Here is a 19,418-nt window from a genome sequence, read left to right on the forward strand (position 1 = left end):
ATGAGGGAGACATGTGTGTGGTTGTGTTTCCTTGCTCTCTCTGTTGCCAGCGTCATCGATGTCCAAGCCAGACTGGGTAAAAATCTGATTGTTTTGAACACTGTGTGGATGGATCGTTCTGCTTCATATAAAATAACGAATAACGTGTTGTCTCCAATGTCAGTCACGTAGAAAATTTCGTAACTCAAACTGTCTTCTACACATCCTCAGTTCACAACCACGTCAGCAGCATCTGCAGCACATGGGGCCGAGAGCACTTCAAGACGTTTGACGGTGATGTGTACCAGTTCCCTGGTATGTGTGAGTACAACCTGGTGTCCGATTGCCACGAGTCCTACCAGGAGTTCTCCGTGCACATGAAGAGGAAGGACACAGACGGAAACCCTGCAGTCAGTCACGTGGTGGTCACCATCAACGACCTTTTGTTCTACCTCACCAAGAACATGATCACTGTGAATGACCTCCCGTAAGTAAAACAATATACGGCTGTGGAAACAACAGGGTTTCTCTTTTCTATGATATTTCTGCATCATAATTAAGAAAATAATATCTCCTTTTTTTCCCAGTGTTAAAACGCCATATTACAATGGAGGGGTACAGTTGGAAAAGAATGCGGTTTACATCAAGCTCCAATCTAAAGTTGGCATCACTGTCATGTGGAACGGTGACGATGCAGTCATGGTATGATACACAGAAGGCAGAACTACATTTACATTTCTATGGTTCTTGGGAAGAAATTAATGACAGAGATTTGTCTTTCAATCAATTTACTTTCTTTATTGAGTTGGACTTGTGGTAATGAAATTATATTAATTATAAAATCATAATATGTATCCCATTTATGCCATTTTATGAGGCGATTACAATTTGTTGGTGTTTTGTTTGATTTATTTTAAATATTATTTGAATTGTGAAAGAACTTGTCATAACCTCTTTCTATGTTGTAGGTGGAACTGGATGCTGATTATGTGAATCGTACTTGTGGACTTTGTGGAGACTTCAATGGTGTTTCTGTCCACAATGAGTTCATTCATAATGGTAAATATGGTTATTCACTCTATGTATTCGTGCATCAACTGTATCTTTGGCATTTGATGATATTATAACGATCAAATTTAGGTCGCAAAATCAGCCCCGTTGAGTTTGGAAACAGACAGAAAGTACATCGTCCAAACGATGAATGCGAGGACCCCTCTGAGGAGGAGGAGGAGGAGGAATCACTGGAGGCTGTGCTGGATTCATGCAAGGAGTTTGTGAGTTTATTATCCACAGAGTGTTAGCAATATGGATATTTAGTTATATACTCAGGTAGCAATAGCAGATTAACCGTTCTTCTTCTTTTTTTTTAGCAAACCACCTGTAACCAGATGCTGCGTTCAGAGCCCTGGAGCTCCTGCACCAAACGGATTAGCCCTGAACCTTACATCCAGGCCTGTGTGCAGGACATGTGTGGCTGTGCCAACAGTACAGATTACTTTTGTGTGTGCAGCACGCTGTCTGAGTTCTCTCGACAGTGTTCCCACGCAGGAGGGCAGCCCCCCAACTGGAGGACGCCTCAGTTCTGTGGTTCGTTCTCTTCTCTGTTTTTAATATTTATTCCAATCAATATATTTCCTACGGTACCGGGTGGAGAGAGTACTAAAGCAATGGCATTCGCTCAATAAAGAGCAACTCATCATAATTCTCCTTTAAAGATAAGGTACTGTCTATCGGTTCTATCTGAACATGATAACATGTTCAAATGCTATTCTGTCATGAGAGTATTATTTGTATTCTATACAGTGAAAACATTTTTAAAAGACATGTGAAAGCTGCATAAAGAAACGCCAGATATTATTACTTCAGTAGCAATTGATGTGTTTTAAAATGTAGCAAAAACACATGAATTTAGTTCAAACTTTGTTTAAGTACACAGAAAACATTGTTTTACTTTACAAACATATATATTAAGTTACTTCCACCCTTCATAAACTGTTGAATAATTCACACAAATTCACACCTACCTCTATTTATTTCCACTGTACGATATCTTCACAGCTAAACAGTGCCCATACAACATGATTTATGAAGAGAGCGGTTCCCCTTGCATGGATACATGCGCACTTCCAGACACAAGTTCACTGTGTGAGGACCACAAGATGGACGGCTGCTTCTGTCCTCCAGGTTAGTGCTGAACACACATTTCACTTTTAATTAAACCGGAGAGATTCTTTTAGATTTGTATTTCCTAGTCTTTGAATGTTCATGTTCATGTCACTTGTGTCTTCTTCAGGAACTGTATTTGATGATATTTCCATGAGAGGGTGTATTACTCAATCTCAATGTCAGTGCAAACACAACAAAATCTATAACTCTGGGGAGGTCTACCGGCAGGACAGGGAGGAATGGTATGTCAAATATGTCATCAACATAATATTTCATGTGGTCGCCTTAATCGCTTTTTTAATTATTAACTTCAATTGTTTGGCTTGTCTCAGTACATGCGTTGAGGGTAGATGGACTTGTCAGAGCCTTCAAACACCTGCTACGTGTGCAATTGAAGAGGGTTCACACGTAACTACCTTTGACGGGAAAGCCTTCACCTTCCACGGAGACTGTTACTACACTCTAGCCAAAGTGGAAAGCAAGGTGAATGAGCCATGGCTTTGTCCAATTAAATGGAAGAAAATATAACATGTAATGGATCTGATGTAAATATATATTGAATTGCTTTCACTCTGTATATTTCAGGATCAAGCAAGTCCAAAGTTCACCATCCTGGTTCAGTTGGTTCCTTGTGTAAATCAAGAATTTGACACTTGTCTTAAGAGCCTTAAAATCCTGCTGAACAATGACAGAAACAATGTGAGTTAAAGTCAGGAAAGAAGGCGCTCGTCATTTATAGATCCACACTGATATCTGCAACTACAACTCAAATGATTGATTCTGTTTTAATTCAGGCTTTAATGTTCACTTCCGATGGCACAGTGAAGCTGAACATGCAGCCCATCAGTTTACCGTACCACTCAGGTGGGTCAGACACTAAGGAACTCATCGAGAAACACAAAACACGTTGTTGTCATCTGTCATTCATGCAATGACATCGTTGACCTGACTGTTTTTGTATTTGTCTTTATCCAAAGGTGACATCAACATATTCCATGCTTCATCCTTTCACATCTTGCTCCAGACCAGTTTTGGATTGCAGATTCAGATCCAGCATGTGCCTGTTATGCAAATCTATGTCAGCCTGGAACAAAGCTACAGAGCAAAGACACGGGGTAAGTTGTATATTTGCAAACCCTCAATTATCAGGGTATAATATTTGTTTGTCTTTTATTTTTTAAATCTTATTTAAGTAAATTAACTAAATTCCTCGTTGAGTTATAATCTCATAATATTGATTGAAACCTTCCATATTTACTTTTGTGTCGTTTTAGATCATATATTACTGGTAGAGGATAAAATTCTACTTTCATTCTAAAATATTTGGCTTCTTCAGGTTTATGTGGGAACTACAACATGGTGCTGTCTGATGACATGAAGACTCCTCAGGGGATCGTGGAGGGAACAGCAGTAACCTTCAGTAACTCCTGGAAGGCTAACCTCATGTGTCGAGATAGAGACGAAAGACTTGAGGACCCCTGTTCCCTCAGTGTGGAAAACGGTAAAAAGCACAGATTGATGATTTTATATATATATATATATATATATATATATATATATATAGATTGATTCTCAGCTTTGAATACTTACTCCAAGTCTGCAAGTATTAGATTAGATTAGATATTCCTTTATCAGTCCCACAGTGGGAACATTTCAGGAAGAAAGTGTTTTAAAATAAAAAAATTATGAAATGATGATGTGTTTTAGGCAATTCAACCATTCTACAGACTTGTAGACATTTAACATAAAGATGTGTTGTTTTTCCAGAGTTGTATGCTAAACACTGGTGTGCCTTGCTACTGAGTCCAGACAGCAACTTTACGCAGTGCCATTCAGTGTTGGATCCTGAGAAATACTACAAGGTACTGCAAATCCTTTCTGTTTGCCTTTCACTGCAAAACATTTTGATGTGCTGTAATTCTCTAAAAGGGTTTGCTGTCTTCTACAGCGATGTACTTACGCGAGCTGTAACTGTGAGAAGAATGAGGACTGCTTGTGTGCCGTCTTCTCGTCCTACGCTCGGGCTTGTGCATCGAAGGGAGTGTTCTTGACAGACTGGAGAGAGAATGTGTGCGGTAAGGATTTCTTTTATTATGTTGTGGTAAAGTTGATTGTTGACATCTGGAGTTTGATGAATATCTTCCCTTTCATTAATTATTCAGAAAATGATGAAGTAACCATCCTTACATTGTGCACAAAACAGATAAACACACGAGGAGCTGCCCAGCATCTCAGATCTTCTCTTACAAGCATCAGAGATGCCAGTTGACTTGCAGATCTCTGGGCACAATGCAGCAAAGTTGCACTTCTGACTTCTTGCCTGTGGATGGCTGCTCCTGCTCTGAGGGTCTCTACCTAAATGAAAATAACATCTGCGTTCCCATGGCAAAATGTCCCTGCTACCATAATGAAGTCTACGTCAAGTCAGGAAAGTCCATCAGCATTAAAGAGGAGCACTGGTGAGGCAGTAGCTTGCAATTTGGTGACATTGGACTTAAGTTATCCTCGACTAAGGATTTTACACGATTGTAATGCCGGTAGTATTTAAGATTTAAGATAACTAGATTGTTAGTCTTTGAGTACCTTTTTGTTGCATTTCATCTTATATTTTGTATGACTTTTTCTAGTGTGTGTACCAATGGGATGCTACATTGCCATTCGTGGAGAGCTCGCTCAAGTATATCTTTTTGTTCTTGACAACAACACAAACACTTGTTACAGATTCTGGTCGTGCTGATAATGAATGTGTTTAGTAAATAAAGTTTCTACTTCGTTTACAGGATGCACTTTTCCAAAAGTGTACTTTAACTGCTCCGCTGTGGGCACAGGAGAGCTGGGACTGCACTGTGCTCGAACTTGTTTAAATTTGGACAGCGATGATTGTGTAAGTGCAAAGTCTTAAATATCTGGATCTGTCTATTTTCAGATTTTAATGGTGAAAAGTATTTTACGCACAAATGTATACTTACAGTAGTTTCTAGATTGTTTTTAATAGTATCAGTCATTATTACATCACATTATTATTTCATGTCTTTTAGCTGACGCTTTTATCCAAAGCGACTTACAATCATGTCACACTCACACACACAGTAGACACAGCTACAGAGACCAACTCAGGGTTAAGTGTCTTGCTCAAGGACACATCGACTAGGGCGGGGATTCAACCGCCAACCCCTGATTGAAAGACGGACTTGCTAACCACTGACTCACATTCAGTTTATTCAGTTCAGTTTATTTGTATAGCCCAATTTCATAAATTACAAATTTGTCTCGGAGTGCTTTACAATCTGTACACATAGACATCCCTGCCCCAAAACCTCACATCGGATCAGGAAAAACTCCCAAACAACCCTTCAGGGGGAAAAAAAGGGAAGAAACCTTCAGGAGAGCAACAGAGGAGGATCCCTCTCCAGGATGGACAGATGCAATAGATGTAATGTGTACAGAAGGACAGATTTAGAGTTTAAATACATTCAATGAATGTGACAGTGTATGAATAGTTCATAGTAGACATATTCCACGATGGAGACCTCCACGATCCATCAGGCAGATGGCGGTGGGGAGGAGGAGTGGGCAGAGTCTCAACAGTGGGCGGAGTCTCAACAGGACAGTGGCGTAGTCAGGAGCAGGAATTCCACGACCCAGACCTCGATGATCCATCAGGCAGATAGGATCTATGCCGTCTCATAGGGTCCGACGACCCTATGAAAAGTGAAGTCAAAAGGACTCCGGGGAGAAAGCAGAGTTAGTAATGTGTGATGGAGAGATGAAAATTCATCCCTAAGGAGAGAAGAAAGAGGAGATAGGTGCTCAGTGCATCCTAAAACGTCCCCCGGCAGCTATAAGCCTATAGCAGCATATCAAGGGGCTGGACCAGGTGAACCTGATTCAGCCCTAACTATAAGCTCTGTCAAAGAGGAAAGTCTTCAGTCTACTCTTAAACGAGGTGACTGTGTCTGCCTCCCGGACTGAAGGTGGAAGCTGGTTCCATAAAAGAGGAGCTTGATAACATGATTAGTGTTTTCTCATTTTCAGTCAGTGTGATCTTTCTATCTTTCCAGGACTTCACAGAGTGTGAATCTGGCTGCCGGTGTCCAGATGGCCTCCTTGAAGATGGCAAAGGTTCCTGTGTGAAAGAAAATGAATGTCCATGTCAACACAATAAGGAGATTTATGCCCATGGATCCCAAATCCCTGACCAGTGCAACATCTGGTATGACCTTAATCAGATTCATAATACTGCATCAATGTTATCATATTGTCTTACATGTTTTACTGGATTGTAGTATTTAAAACGCTGTACCATGTTTAACCATTTCTGATAGTACCTGCAAAAGTGGAAGCTGGGAGTGCAGTAAGAAAAAATGTCCAGGAACTTGCATTATTTATGGGAGTGGTCACTACAATACATTTGATCAGCAAACATATGGGTTTCAAGGACATTGTGCCTATGTTGCTGTAAAGGTAAACAAAGCATGTCAAAAATCTTCCAAAAGACTGTCTGTGTCTGAAATCACTCCCTTCTTCACTCATTTAGTAATGCCTATGTACTGGATACACAATAGTAAATTGAGATTGAATACACTTACTTATCATCATTTTGTGACATCAATATAAGTTGTTGAGTTCTTCAAATGCAATTTTCATATTCAGAATTCGGACACTCAAATAAAATGGGGGACAGTAAATTTAGTAAACTATTTAGTGATTAGGGAGTGAGTTCAGACAAGCTGAGCTTAACTTGTACTGTTGTGTTGGGGTTTATCTGTGATAGTCACAGATATGACATTTAAGAAATTTGAATTTATTGCTAATCTTGAACATCAACATTGAAATACAATATGTGCTTGTTATAATACAAACTATATATGAAAAATGCAGATTAACATATTTATTTCATGTTCTAGCTTTTCTTTAATCATCTTAAAGCATTGTGGACGAGTAAAGGCTAAGCTGAAGTTTGATTTGATCACTGGTCTCTGTCTACTAAAAAGGAAACAAGCACAAATGTTTATCAAATCTTTTTCTCTTTTCAGAACAAATGTGGCAATAAAACAGTGCAGGACAACTTTGGAATTATCACAGAAAATGTACCATGTGGATCTACAGGCACCACATGCTCTAAAACTGTCAGAATCCAGCTGGGGGTAAGACCTCACACCAACACCTGATATGCATTATGTGCTTTAAATATTCAATATAATCAAATAAATTATCTCATATATCAAATTGCTGTTTTTACATTACAATGAAGGCAACAAAATATCTCATATGCATTACAGCGAATGGAAGTCAAACTGTCAAAGGGTAAATACGAAGAGGTCAACGTGGGAAATGGTGCTGAGATTCCATACAGAATAAGGAAGGTTGGCATGTACGTGGTGCTAGAATCTGCCATTGGTCTGGTAGTGATGTGGGATGGCAAAACTACTGTTCGCATCATCCTGGAACCACAGCACAGCGTGAGTCCTTATTTAGATGATGATGACTGAAATTTCTTACAGAAAAACTTTAGAGATAGAATGTTGATATGATGTACCATTTTTTTCATCTGCGATCTAGCTGTCTTTTTTTTAACACCACATATAACGTTTTGGTGCACTGATGGTATTGATGTAAAGTATATAATCATTGCTGAAAACGTCTTTATAAAAATTAAGTTAAACAGTCTGTCAACATGAAGCAAGTATATTTATGCCTGGGTGTTCCATTCACACTTTTTGTTGTGGATGTACAGGGAGAGGTATGTGGCCTGTGCGGAGATTTTAATGGTGATGGACAGAACGACTTCACCACCCAGGGTCAGCTGGTTGTGAGCAGTTCGTTAGAATTTGCAAATAGTTGGAAAGTGTCGAGCCAGTGCCAAGATGTAGGTATGAATTCTGACCCTTGTGGAGTAAGACCCAATCGACATACCTGGGCAAAAACGATGTGCAGCATTATAACTGGAAATACGTTCAAAGACTGCCACAATAAGGTAATAACACATTTCTTTTTCTGTTATCATTATTTAAAGTTTTATATTTGAAAACTAACTTTGATCTATCATATATTTTAATAACTGAACAGGTTGCTCCACTCCCATTTTATGAAAACTGTGTAAAAGACTCATGTGCCTGCGACACTGGTGGCGACTGCGAGTGTTTATGCTCAGCAGTCGCAGCTTATGCTCAAGCTTGTAATGCAGCTTCTGTCTGTGTGGCATGGAGAACACCAGACATCTGTCGTAAGTAATAAACAAATTTACCTTCAGATTAAACTACATTTTTTTTGTCTTTTCTGTTGATTTGAACCTGTTTTTAAATCCCCAAAATACTTATTACTTATTTCTGAGCATGGTTTTATGTTTATTATCGCCAGGGCATTAAATATTCCACCCTTTTTACTTTTAATATCTATTTAATAATTTAATGGCGACAACATTTAAATAGGCATCAGTGCAGGCTAAGAGAGCGAGTGATAATATGCTTAGTTTTAGTACATAATACTAAATGTAGGGGCAACCTAATAGCCAAATAAGTAGTTATGGTGCATTGCAAATACCCTGAGGAGCAAGTTTCTGGTTTGATTCCCAGCTGGCTAAACTATTGGCTGCATATTAGACACCTCTTTTCCCCCCACATTTCCTGTATCAGCTCAACATTATCTATATTTATAACATAAGATACCTTGTATTTTGTTCTTTCTAGCTGTGTTTTGCGATTACTATAATAACCCAGATGAATGCAAGTGGCACTACAACCCCTGCCACAAACCTTGCTACAAGACTTGTTTGAATCCGGAAGAAATGTGTAGTGAACCTTTACCCAACCTGGAAGGTAAGAGGTTAACTTACAATGTCTCACCTTCCCTCTGATAAATGTGCTAATTAAAATCGGATGTGTTAAACTGATCCAATTTGGCATACTTTATGTGGCAAAATAAAAAGAGATTCAAAACCACCTATTCAATTTATGTGATTTAAAAAAATTATGTGAAGGAAATGAACAATTCTGTCAATGTTAAATAATAATACATTATATTTAATGTTGTGATTTGTACAGGTTGTTACCCTGTATGCCCAGAAGATAAGCCCATATTTGATGAGGAGACTGGGTTGTGTGTGGAGGAATGTTCAGGTTGCATTTACAACAATACCAGATACGAAGAAGATGAAGTTATTTACAATGTGACTGATAATTTAGGAATGTGTTACTATGCAATTTGCAAAAATGCAACAGTTATATTTGAAGATGAAGCTTGCAACCACACTACCACAACACCAGAACCATCCACTACATTTCCAACCCCAACAATTGGACCTACTATTACAACTCAGGAACCAACCACAACAACCCCAAGACCTACAACAACAACAACTGAACCTACTACTACAACCCAGGAGCCAACAACAACAACTGCACCTACTACTACAACACAGGAGCCTACCACAACAACCCCAAGACCCACAACAACAACAACAACAACAACTAAACCTCCTACTACAATTCAGGAACCAACCACAACAACACCAACTGCATCTACTACTACAACACAGGAACCAACCACAACAACCCCAAGACCTACAACAACAACAACTGAACCTACTACTACAACTCAGGAACCAACCACAACAACCACAAGATCTACAACAACAACAACTGAACCTACTACTACAATTCAGGAACCAACCACAACAACTGCATCTACTACTACAACACAGGAGCCTACCACAACAACCCCGAGACCTACAACAACAACAACTGAACCTACTACTACAATTCAGGAACCAACCACAACAACTGCATCTACTACTACAACACAGGAGCCTACCACAACAACCCCAAGACCTACGACGACAACAATAACAACTGCATCTACTACTACAACACAGGAACCAACCACAACAACCCCAAGACCTACAACAACAACAACTGAACCAACTACTACAATTCAGGAACCAACCACAACAACCCCAAGACCTACAACAACAACAAATGAACCTACTACTACAACTCAGGAACCAACCACAACAACAACAACAACAACAACTGCATCTACTACTACAACACAGGAGCCTACCACAACAACCCCAAGACCTACAACAACAACAACTGAACCTACTACTACAATTCAGGAGCCAACCACAACAACACAATCTACAATCCCACCAACTGGACCTACAACTACAACCCAGGAGACTTTCTCACCTGTGACTGGTCCCCCGTTGGTAACATCAGTGCCTGCATCAACTGCCCCTGTTATCTCTCCCACTACACAACACGAATCAACCATAACAACCACAAAATCTACAACAACAACACCTGAACCTACTACTACAACTCAGGAACCAACCACAACAACAAAAACTGCATCTACTACTACAACACAGGAGCCTACCACAACAACCCCAATACCTACAACAACAACAACAACTGAACCTACTACTACAACCCAGGAACCAACCACAACAACCACACAATCTACAACCCCACCAACTGATCTTACTACACCCTGTAGTACAACATGTGAATGGTCAAAGTGGTATGATGTGCATGACCCACGAAAGGACAAAAGTGACTTGGAAACATATGAGAACATCAGAAATAATGGTGAAAAAATATGCAAAAGTCCGAAAGAAATTGACTGTAGATCAACAGATTATCCTGACAAAGACTTCGATGACTTTGTGAGTCAAACCCACCAAGTTGTTTTTTGTGACTTGGGATACGGTTTAATATGTAGAGTAGAGGACCAGAAAAGACCTCCACGGAAATGTTTTAACTATAAAATCAGAGTATGTTGTGAGGTATGTATAAACACAACTGTTTCAACTCCATCACCTACACCACCTACAAATACTACAACTCAGGAACCAACCACAACAACCACAAAATCTACAACAACCACAACTGAACCTACTACTACAACCCAGGAGCCAACCACAACAACAACAACTGCATCTACTACTACAACACAGGAGCCTACCAATACAACCCCAAGACCTACAACAACAACAACTGCATCTACTACTACAACACAGGAACCAACCACAACAACCCCAAGACCTACAACAACAACAACAACAACTGAACCTCCTACAATTCAGGAACCAACCACAGCAACAACAACTGCATCTACTACTACAACACAGGAACCATCCACAACAACCCCAAGACCTACAACAACAACAACAACAAATGAACCTCCTACTACAATTCAGGAACCAACCACAGCAACAACAACTGCATCTACTACTACAACACAGGAACCAACCACAACAACCCCAAGACCTACAACAACAACAACAACTGAACCTCCTACTACAATTCAGGAACCAACCACAGCAACAACAACTGCATCTACTACTACAACACAGGAACCAACCACAACAACCCCAAGACCTACAACAACAACAACAACAACTGAACCTCCTACTACAATTCAGGAACCAACCACAGCAACAACAACTGCATCTACTACTACAACACAGGAACCAACCACAACAACCCCAAGACCTACAACAACAACAACAACAACAACTGAACCTCCTACTACAATTCAGGAACCAACCACAGCAAAAACAACTGCATCTACTACTACAACACAGGAACCATCCACAACAACCCCAAGACCTACAACAACAACAACAACAAATGAACCTCCTACTACAATTCGGGAACCAACCACAACAACAACAACAACTGCATCTACTACGACAACACAGGAGCCTACCACAACAACCCCAAGACCTACAACAACCACAACTGAACCTACTACTACAACTCAGGAACCAACCACAACAACAACAACTGCATCTACTACTACAACACAGGAACCATCCACAACAACCCCAAGACCTACAACAACAACAACAACAACAACAAATGAACCTCCTACTACAATTCAGGAACCAACCACAGCAACAACAACAACTGCATCTACTACTACAACACAGGAACCATCCACAACAACCCCAAGACCTACAACAACAACTGCATCTACTACTACAACACAGGAACCAACCACAACAACCCCAAGACCTACAACAACAACAACTGCATCTACTACTACAACACAGGAACCAACCACAACAACCCCAAGACCTACAACAACAACAACTGAACCTACTACTACAATTCAGGAGCCAACCACAACAACTGCATCTACTACTACAACACAGGAACCAACCACAACAACCCCAAGACCTACAACAACAACAACAACTGAACCTACTACTACAACCCAGGAGCCAACCACAACAACAACAACTGCATCTACTACTACAACACAGGAGCCTACCACAACAACAACTGCATCTACTACTATAACACCGGAACCAACCACAACAACACCAAGACCTACAACAACAACAACTGAACCTACTACTACAACCCAGGAGCCAACCACAACAACAACAACTGCATCTACTACTACAACACAGGAGCCTACCACAACAACCCCAGGACCTACAACAACAACTGCATCTACTACTATAACACCGGAACCAACCACAACAACACCAAGACCTACAACAACAACAACTGAACCTACTACTACAACCCAGGAGGCAACCACAACAACAACAACTGTGTTTACTACTACAACACAGGAGCCTACCAATACAACCCCAAGACCTACAACAACAACTGCATCTACTAATACAACACAGGAACCAACCACAACAACCCCAAGACCTACAACAACAACAACAACTGAACCTCCTACTACAATTCAGGAACCAACCACAACAACAACAACTGCATCTACTACTACAACACAGGAGCCTACCACAACAACCCCAAGACCTACAACAACAACAACTGAACCTACAACTCAGGAACCAACCACAACAACCACAAGACCTACAACAACAACAACTGAACATACTACAACAACCCAGGAGCCAACCACAACAACAACAACTGCATCTACTACTAAAACACAGGAGCCTACCACAACAACCCCAAGACCTACAACAACAACAACTGAACCTACTACTACAACCCAGGAACCAACCACAAAATCTACAACCACAACAACTGAACCGACTACTACAACACAGGAGCCTACTACAACGACAACAACTGCATCTACTACAACAACACAGGAGCCTACCACAACAACCCCAAGACCTACAACAACAACTGCATCTACTACGACAACACAGGAGTCTTCCACAACAACCCCAAGACCTACAACAACAACAACAATAACTGCATCTACTACTACAACCCAGGAGCCAACCACAACAACAACAACTGCATCTACTACTACAACTCAGGAACCAACCACAACAACAACAACAACTGCATCTACAACTACAACACAGGAACCAACCACAAAATCTACAACCACAACAACTAAATCTACTACTACAACACAGGAGCCTACTACAACAACCACAAAATCTACAACAACAACAACACCTGAACCTACTCCTACAACTCAGGAACCAACCACAACAACAATAACTGCATCTACTACTACAACACAGGAGCCTACCACAACAACCCCAAGACCTACAACAACAACAACTGCATCTACTACTACAATTCAGGAACCAACCACAACAACTGCATCTACTACTACAACACAGGAGCCTACCACAACAACCCCAAGACCTACAACAACAACAAATGCACCTACTACTACAACTCAGGAACCAACCACAACAACCCCAAGACCTACAACAACAACAACTGAACCTACTACTACAATTCAGGAGCCAACCACAACAACAACAACTGCATCTACTACTACAACACAGGAGCCTACCACAACAACCCCAAGACATACAACAACAACAACAAATGAACCTACTACAACAACTCAGGAACCAACCACAACAACCCCAAGACCTACAACAACAACAACTGAATCTACTACTACAACCATAGAGCCAACCACAACAACACAATCTACAATCCCACCAACTGGACCTACAACTACAACCCAGGAGACTTTCTCACCTGTGACTGGTCCCCCGTTGGTAACATCAGTGCCTGCATCAACTGCCCCTGTTATCTCTCCCACTACTCCGTGCTACTGCATAGTTAATGGAACGCATTATAGTCCAGGTAAGAAAAAACATTGTTATCGTAACAATGAGTTCTCAGTCTTTGTTTTGCAGGCTTCTACTGTTTAATTGATTCTTTATCTTTTTTTCCCACCTTTAGGGGAAGTAATATTAGACAACGAAGACATTGGATCAGGTATATGTGTTACTAAGATATGTTCTGATATATGTGAGATTCAGAACACAACTGTCTTCTGCGGTAGCACAACCATTCCAACACCCACGACCACACCTCATATACCTATCTGCCCTGATTGGGGTGTTAAAGTAAGAATCTTAATGTATCTTCCATATTCAAACTAAATTGCAATTATGGCAAAATGCTTTAAATATTACCCTTTTTTCTCTTTACATTAGCAAAATGAGACCTTCATAGTGTGCAACTGCACCATGGCCAGATGCATTGAGAATAATACAATTGAAATAATTCCATATGAATGTCCAGCCCTTGAGAACATCACTTGTACCAATGGAAAGGACCCAGTTCTTGTGGATGATGAGTACCACTGCTGCCAGTATTACGCTTGTGACTGTAAGCCATTTTGTGATTAGAAGGGTGTATGACATATTTATTTATTTTTGTACGTTTGCACGTAAATTAATTTGACATTTTTAACAGATTTTTTTTGGCATCTTTTTAGGTGTTTGTGAAGGCTGGGGAGATCCTCATTACATCACATTTGATGGATTATACTACAGTTATCAAGGAAACTGTACTTACATCTTAATGGAAGAGATTTTACCAAAACATCATTTGAACATTTATATTGAGAATGTATATTGTGATCCCACTGAAGATGTTTCTTGTCCACGATCAATAATTATATCGTACCAATCAGAAGTTGTCACACTTATAAATCATAACCTTCTTGGAGCAGCACAGTTGGAGGTAAGCAAATATGTAATTATAATACATTTAAAATCTATGTTCAGAAAATGTCACCAGCTAATTTAAGTAGATTATCTGTCAATTTATATGAAATAGTTTGTAGAATCCTGATGTCATAGTACAGAATATTTGTTCTTATCATATAGTGTATTCTCTTTTTTCCCATAGGCACGGAACAATGGAATCCGTCTGAAACTACCTTATTCACATAAAGGTTTTAAAATCTTGGATTCTGGCATTAACTTGATTTTGGAGATCCCTAAACTAGAAGTGGTCATTACATTTGGAATAACTGGCTTTAGTGTCACCCTTCCATATCAAAGTTTTGGAACTAACACACAGGGCCATTGTGGTAAGAACATATCTTTCACCTGTGGCCATATTGGCAAATCATTTAATTTGACTAATTTAAACTGCTTTGTGACTACCATCAGGAACATGCAATAACAACCAGGCTGATGACTGCAAGCTGCCGGGAGGCAAGTTAATAGAAAATTGTGCAGTGATGGCCGACTATTGGCCTGCAAAACACATTCATCAACCCAACTGCCAAATACCATCAGTACTGCCCACCAATATACCTGGACCTCCACCAACCTTTACTCCATGCAATCCAGACTCCATATGTCACATGCTTAAGAGCAGGTACACATTATCTAATATTGTGTAGGAGTACACATTCAACCCCATAACTTTGACATATTAAAACATATTTTTTATTTTGGTTTTACTTTCACAGTCTCTTTGCAGCGTGCCATTCCTTTGTCTCTCCTGAGAATTTCTACCAAGCTTGTGTTTTTGATAGCTGCCATGTTTCCAACCCAGCAGTGGAGTGCACAAGTTTGCAGACTTACGCTGCTGCCTGTGCTCAGGCGGGAGTTTGTCTGCATTGGAGGAACCACACCAGCCTGTGTGGTAGGCAACCCCTCATTATTCCTAACTGTTAATGCTGAGATCAATGCAATCAAACGGGGTAACTTGTTGAATGTTAACAGGCTGCTTCGCATTTTAGTAAATACAGTAGGTAGGAAGTATGCATTTTCAAAACAACTAATTGAGTTATTTTCTTCACTGACAGCAAATAACTGCCCATCAAACAAAGTTTACAAGCCATGTGGTCCTGCAGAACAACCAACCTGTGAAGACAAGTAAGTTTAAACAAATACGAGGTGTGTACGTACATATTGCAGTTCATTGTGTACATTAGCATTTCCTAAGACAAAGATTAAAATGGATCGATATTTCTCGGAAACAATAAGTAGTAGCATATTAGATAGTATTGAATTAGCCATGTTTTATAGAACTTTAAAAAAAACTGTAAACTAATTGTTCTTTGTTGACGATTCAATATTACAGTCCTAATGAATCAACCATGAACTACACCACTGAGGGCTGCTTTTGTCCTGATGGAATGAAACTCTTCAACAAAGAGTCTATCATATGTGTAGATAAGTGTGGTAAGTGTGGTGGATACTATCGAAGCTTATCATTGAGATGAACATATCATATCAATCATGAAGTGCTCATTTTATAACAGGATGTCTGGATCCTGAGGGCATTCCCCGTGAGGTGAGTCTTTTATTCATGATAAGTTCAAATCTAACCGGTTCTGTTTACCTGCAAGAGACAATTGAGTCTTAATTGTGATTTATTCTTTTAGTTTAATGAGAGGTTTGAGTACAAATGCCAAAACTGCATCTGTGAGGAGTACATCAAGACTGTGACTTGCAAACCGAAGACATGCCCAACACGACCTATAGCAGAATGCACTGACCCTGGGTTCGTCCTTGTCAACCAAACTAATCCGTCAGACTCCTGCTGTTCTACCTATGTTTGCCGTAAGTCATTTAGTATCAATGCACATTTGTCTTCCAGAGTTTTCAGAATGTTATACAATATAATGATCTTATTTCTATGAATGTAATATTATCTCCACAGAATGTCAAAGCAATAGTTGCCCATTCTACGACATGAACTGTCAGGTAGGATATATGCCAGTTGTCCATGTTCCTGAGGGAAAGTGCTGTGCAGAACGTACCTGTGGTAAGCGCATTCATTCATAGTTTGAATTTATATAAAAACCTAATGATAATAGTGACACGTTTATGTAATTCCCAACATCTTGCTCTTTTCTAGAGCCGAAAAGAGTTTGTGTCCACAAAAAATCTGAATATCAGGTAAATGCGAAATGTAGGGGAAAATATCACTTTTTCTTGTTATGTTTGTTGATGTGGCTAAAAACACAACTATGAATACATTTCTTTTTTATCTGCTAGCCCGGCTCTTCAGTTCCTGGACCTCAATGTCAGGATTGTACCTGTACCACTGAGATGGACCCCGGTTCTGGTTTATTTATGATACGTTGTGAGATTCAGAAATGTCAACAGAACTGTGACATGGTAAGAGACATTTCAACCATTATATGTATACACACACAATACAAGTCATTGTTCTCAGAATATGTTTTCTGGGAAAGTGAAGTTAAAAAAAATGGACTTGGCAACATAACTCTCTCTCCTTTTCTCTCAGGGATATGAATATCTGGAAACAGATTCAAATGAATGCTGTGGCAAGTGTGTACAGACACACTGTGTTCTCAGTTTAAATGATACCAAGAACCTCTTGAAGGTACATAGCATCATCTCTGTTGACTGTGACTCCACATGATAATGTTAAATAGCCTCAGTACCCTCAGTGTTAATATGTTGATGTGTGTGTGTGTGTGTCTGTCTGTCTGTCTGTCTGTGTGTGTACATCCATCTCACTGCTCTCCAGCCGAGAGAGACTTGGTCACCACCGAAGAATAAGTGTCAGCATTACACCTGTATTAAGATCGGTGATACTTTCACAACATTCAATTCAAACATTATCTGCCCGCCATATCAGCCGAGCAACTGTCACCCAGTAAGTACCACCTATATCTTTAAACAAATGGATCTGGATTGTCTGTGTATGTGAGGACAAATGTGAACACACATTTTGACCTTCTCAGGGCACAATTCAGACTACAGCAGATGGCTGTTGTACAACGTGTGAGTATGACGTTTTCTTTACTTTTGGGTAAAAGGTACTTTTATGAAAAGGTACTTATCTGAAATCCAGCTAATTGTGGGTCTCTTTTGAAAAGGTGTGGAGAGGGAGAAGGCCTGCAAGTTAGTATCCATGAAAACGAGTGTTAGGCACAACAGCTGTCAGTCTGAACAGGAGGTAGATATACCATATTGTGAAGGATCCTGCAACACTTTCACCAAGTAAGGATGTCACTAATATTTTTCCTTCCTCTGGATATTTGAAAACCTATTAAAATGTGGAAACTTTAAAATGTTTAGGTGTTGTACAGATGTTGTTTTTATTAACCAACCCTGCCCCCTTTTTTCAGGTACTCCGATGCAGCGGCTGCTTTGCAGCAATCTTGCTCCTGCTGTAGGGAGTCACGCTCCAGCAATCGCACTGTTGACCTGCACTGTTGGAATGGAGATGTGGTTCCCTTTTCATACACCTATGTGGAGGACTGTGGCTGTGGCCACACAGACTGCACCAGAGCTAATGCACAACTTCCTCGCAGGAGGCGAAGCTCAACACTGGTGTAATAAAACATCTGTCATCACATTAATGGATGTGGGATGTAAAAAATGTATTCCCATATTGTTATAACAATCATTAAATCTTTTACAAAGCAATTGCTTTTTTAGAGAGTATCCATAAATGAATCAAATAAAAATATGTAACACTGTTTATGTCTCATCTCTTGTATTTTATTTGTGCCCATGTACCCACTGCTGCTCAAAAATGTATTCCCTAGCCTAGACACATCATATCAGACAAAACCATAATTTATATGTAAAAAAGAAAAGCCTCAGACAACTTAATTTGGCCAGACGAGCCCCGACTTGTCACGAACCGGGCCGCACGGCCATGACAACAAAAGCGCACACACAAGCAAGTAGTTAACAGAAAGGGGTTTATTTATTTGGCACAGAATGCTGCTGATTACCTCAGGTGTTTCCACTCTCCTGATGACCCTTGGCCACGCCCACCTGCAGGAACACGAGCCAGTGGCAGAGAGGGTCGTCTCATGAACAGCATGAATATGAAAACAACCATGGGGGTTGGATAAAACCAACCACGGCATATTCGATTCACGTTCAATTTAATCTGTCTTGATCCAATGAGCTGTTACGTCCATGGAGCTATAGTCTTACTAGTGGACTAGATGTCAGCAGTGGTGCAAACATCTTGCACCATCTTCAGTTTCTCTTTCAGATCACTTTTCTTTGGCATTGAAATCTGCTTCTATTTTCCTTCTCAGTGTATGTCTGGAAATCA

General features: G+C 40.0%; 1 protein-coding gene across 1 annotated transcript; it reads left to right on the forward strand.

Annotated features, from left to right (window-relative positions):
* On the forward strand, nt 1-18,827 carry LOC130194978 (mucin-2-like). Its single transcript, XM_056416205.1, has 44 exons — nt 1-76; nt 211-466; nt 567-681; nt 948-1,038; nt 1,120-1,253; nt 1,350-1,566; nt 2,038-2,163; nt 2,273-2,387; nt 2,478-2,616; nt 2,731-2,844; nt 2,940-3,009; nt 3,123-3,260; nt 3,482-3,646; nt 3,913-4,007; nt 4,094-4,220; nt 4,349-4,604; nt 5,020-5,029; nt 6,207-6,358; nt 6,471-6,609; nt 7,182-7,292; nt 7,428-7,607; nt 7,883-8,122; nt 8,215-8,371; nt 8,835-8,963; nt 9,366-10,643; nt 13,190-13,365; nt 13,511-14,116; nt 14,561-14,735; nt 14,845-15,092; nt 15,261-15,444; nt 15,527-15,737; nt 15,832-16,007; nt 16,171-16,240; nt 16,449-16,549; nt 16,630-16,661; nt 16,753-16,930; nt 17,031-17,135; nt 17,229-17,269; nt 17,369-17,491; nt 17,622-17,720; nt 17,868-17,996; nt 18,085-18,124; nt 18,220-18,343; nt 18,472-18,827. The coding sequence occupies exons 1-44, from the start codon at nt 1-3 to the stop codon at nt 18,680-18,682; spliced, it is 7,659 nt and encodes a 2,552-aa protein (XP_056272180.1). The 3' UTR covers nt 18,683-18,827.
* Nucleotides 18,828-19,418: the final 591 nt, after the last annotated feature.

Source organism: Pseudoliparis swirei, chromosome 6 (genome assembly GCF_029220125.1).
Source record: "Pseudoliparis swirei isolate HS2019 ecotype Mariana Trench chromosome 6, NWPU_hadal_v1, whole genome shotgun sequence".
NCBI classification, from domain to species: Eukaryota; Metazoa; Chordata; class Actinopteri; order Perciformes; family Liparidae; genus Pseudoliparis; species Pseudoliparis swirei.

Bases quoted from the DNA above. Each gene is read 5' to 3' on its own strand.
- LOC130194978 (XM_056416205.1), top strand. From the start codon at position 1: ATGAGGGAGACATGTGTGTGGTTGTGTTTCCTTGCTCTCTCTGTTGCC. The intron at 4,008-4,093 runs GTACTGCAAATC...TGTCTTCTACAG, and splicing joins ATCCTGAGAAATACTACAAG to CGATGTACTTACGCGAGCTG. The intron at 16,662-16,752 runs GTGAGTCTTTTA...TTATTCTTTTAG, and splicing joins CTGAGGGCATTCCCCGTGAG to TTTAATGAGAGGTTTGAGTA.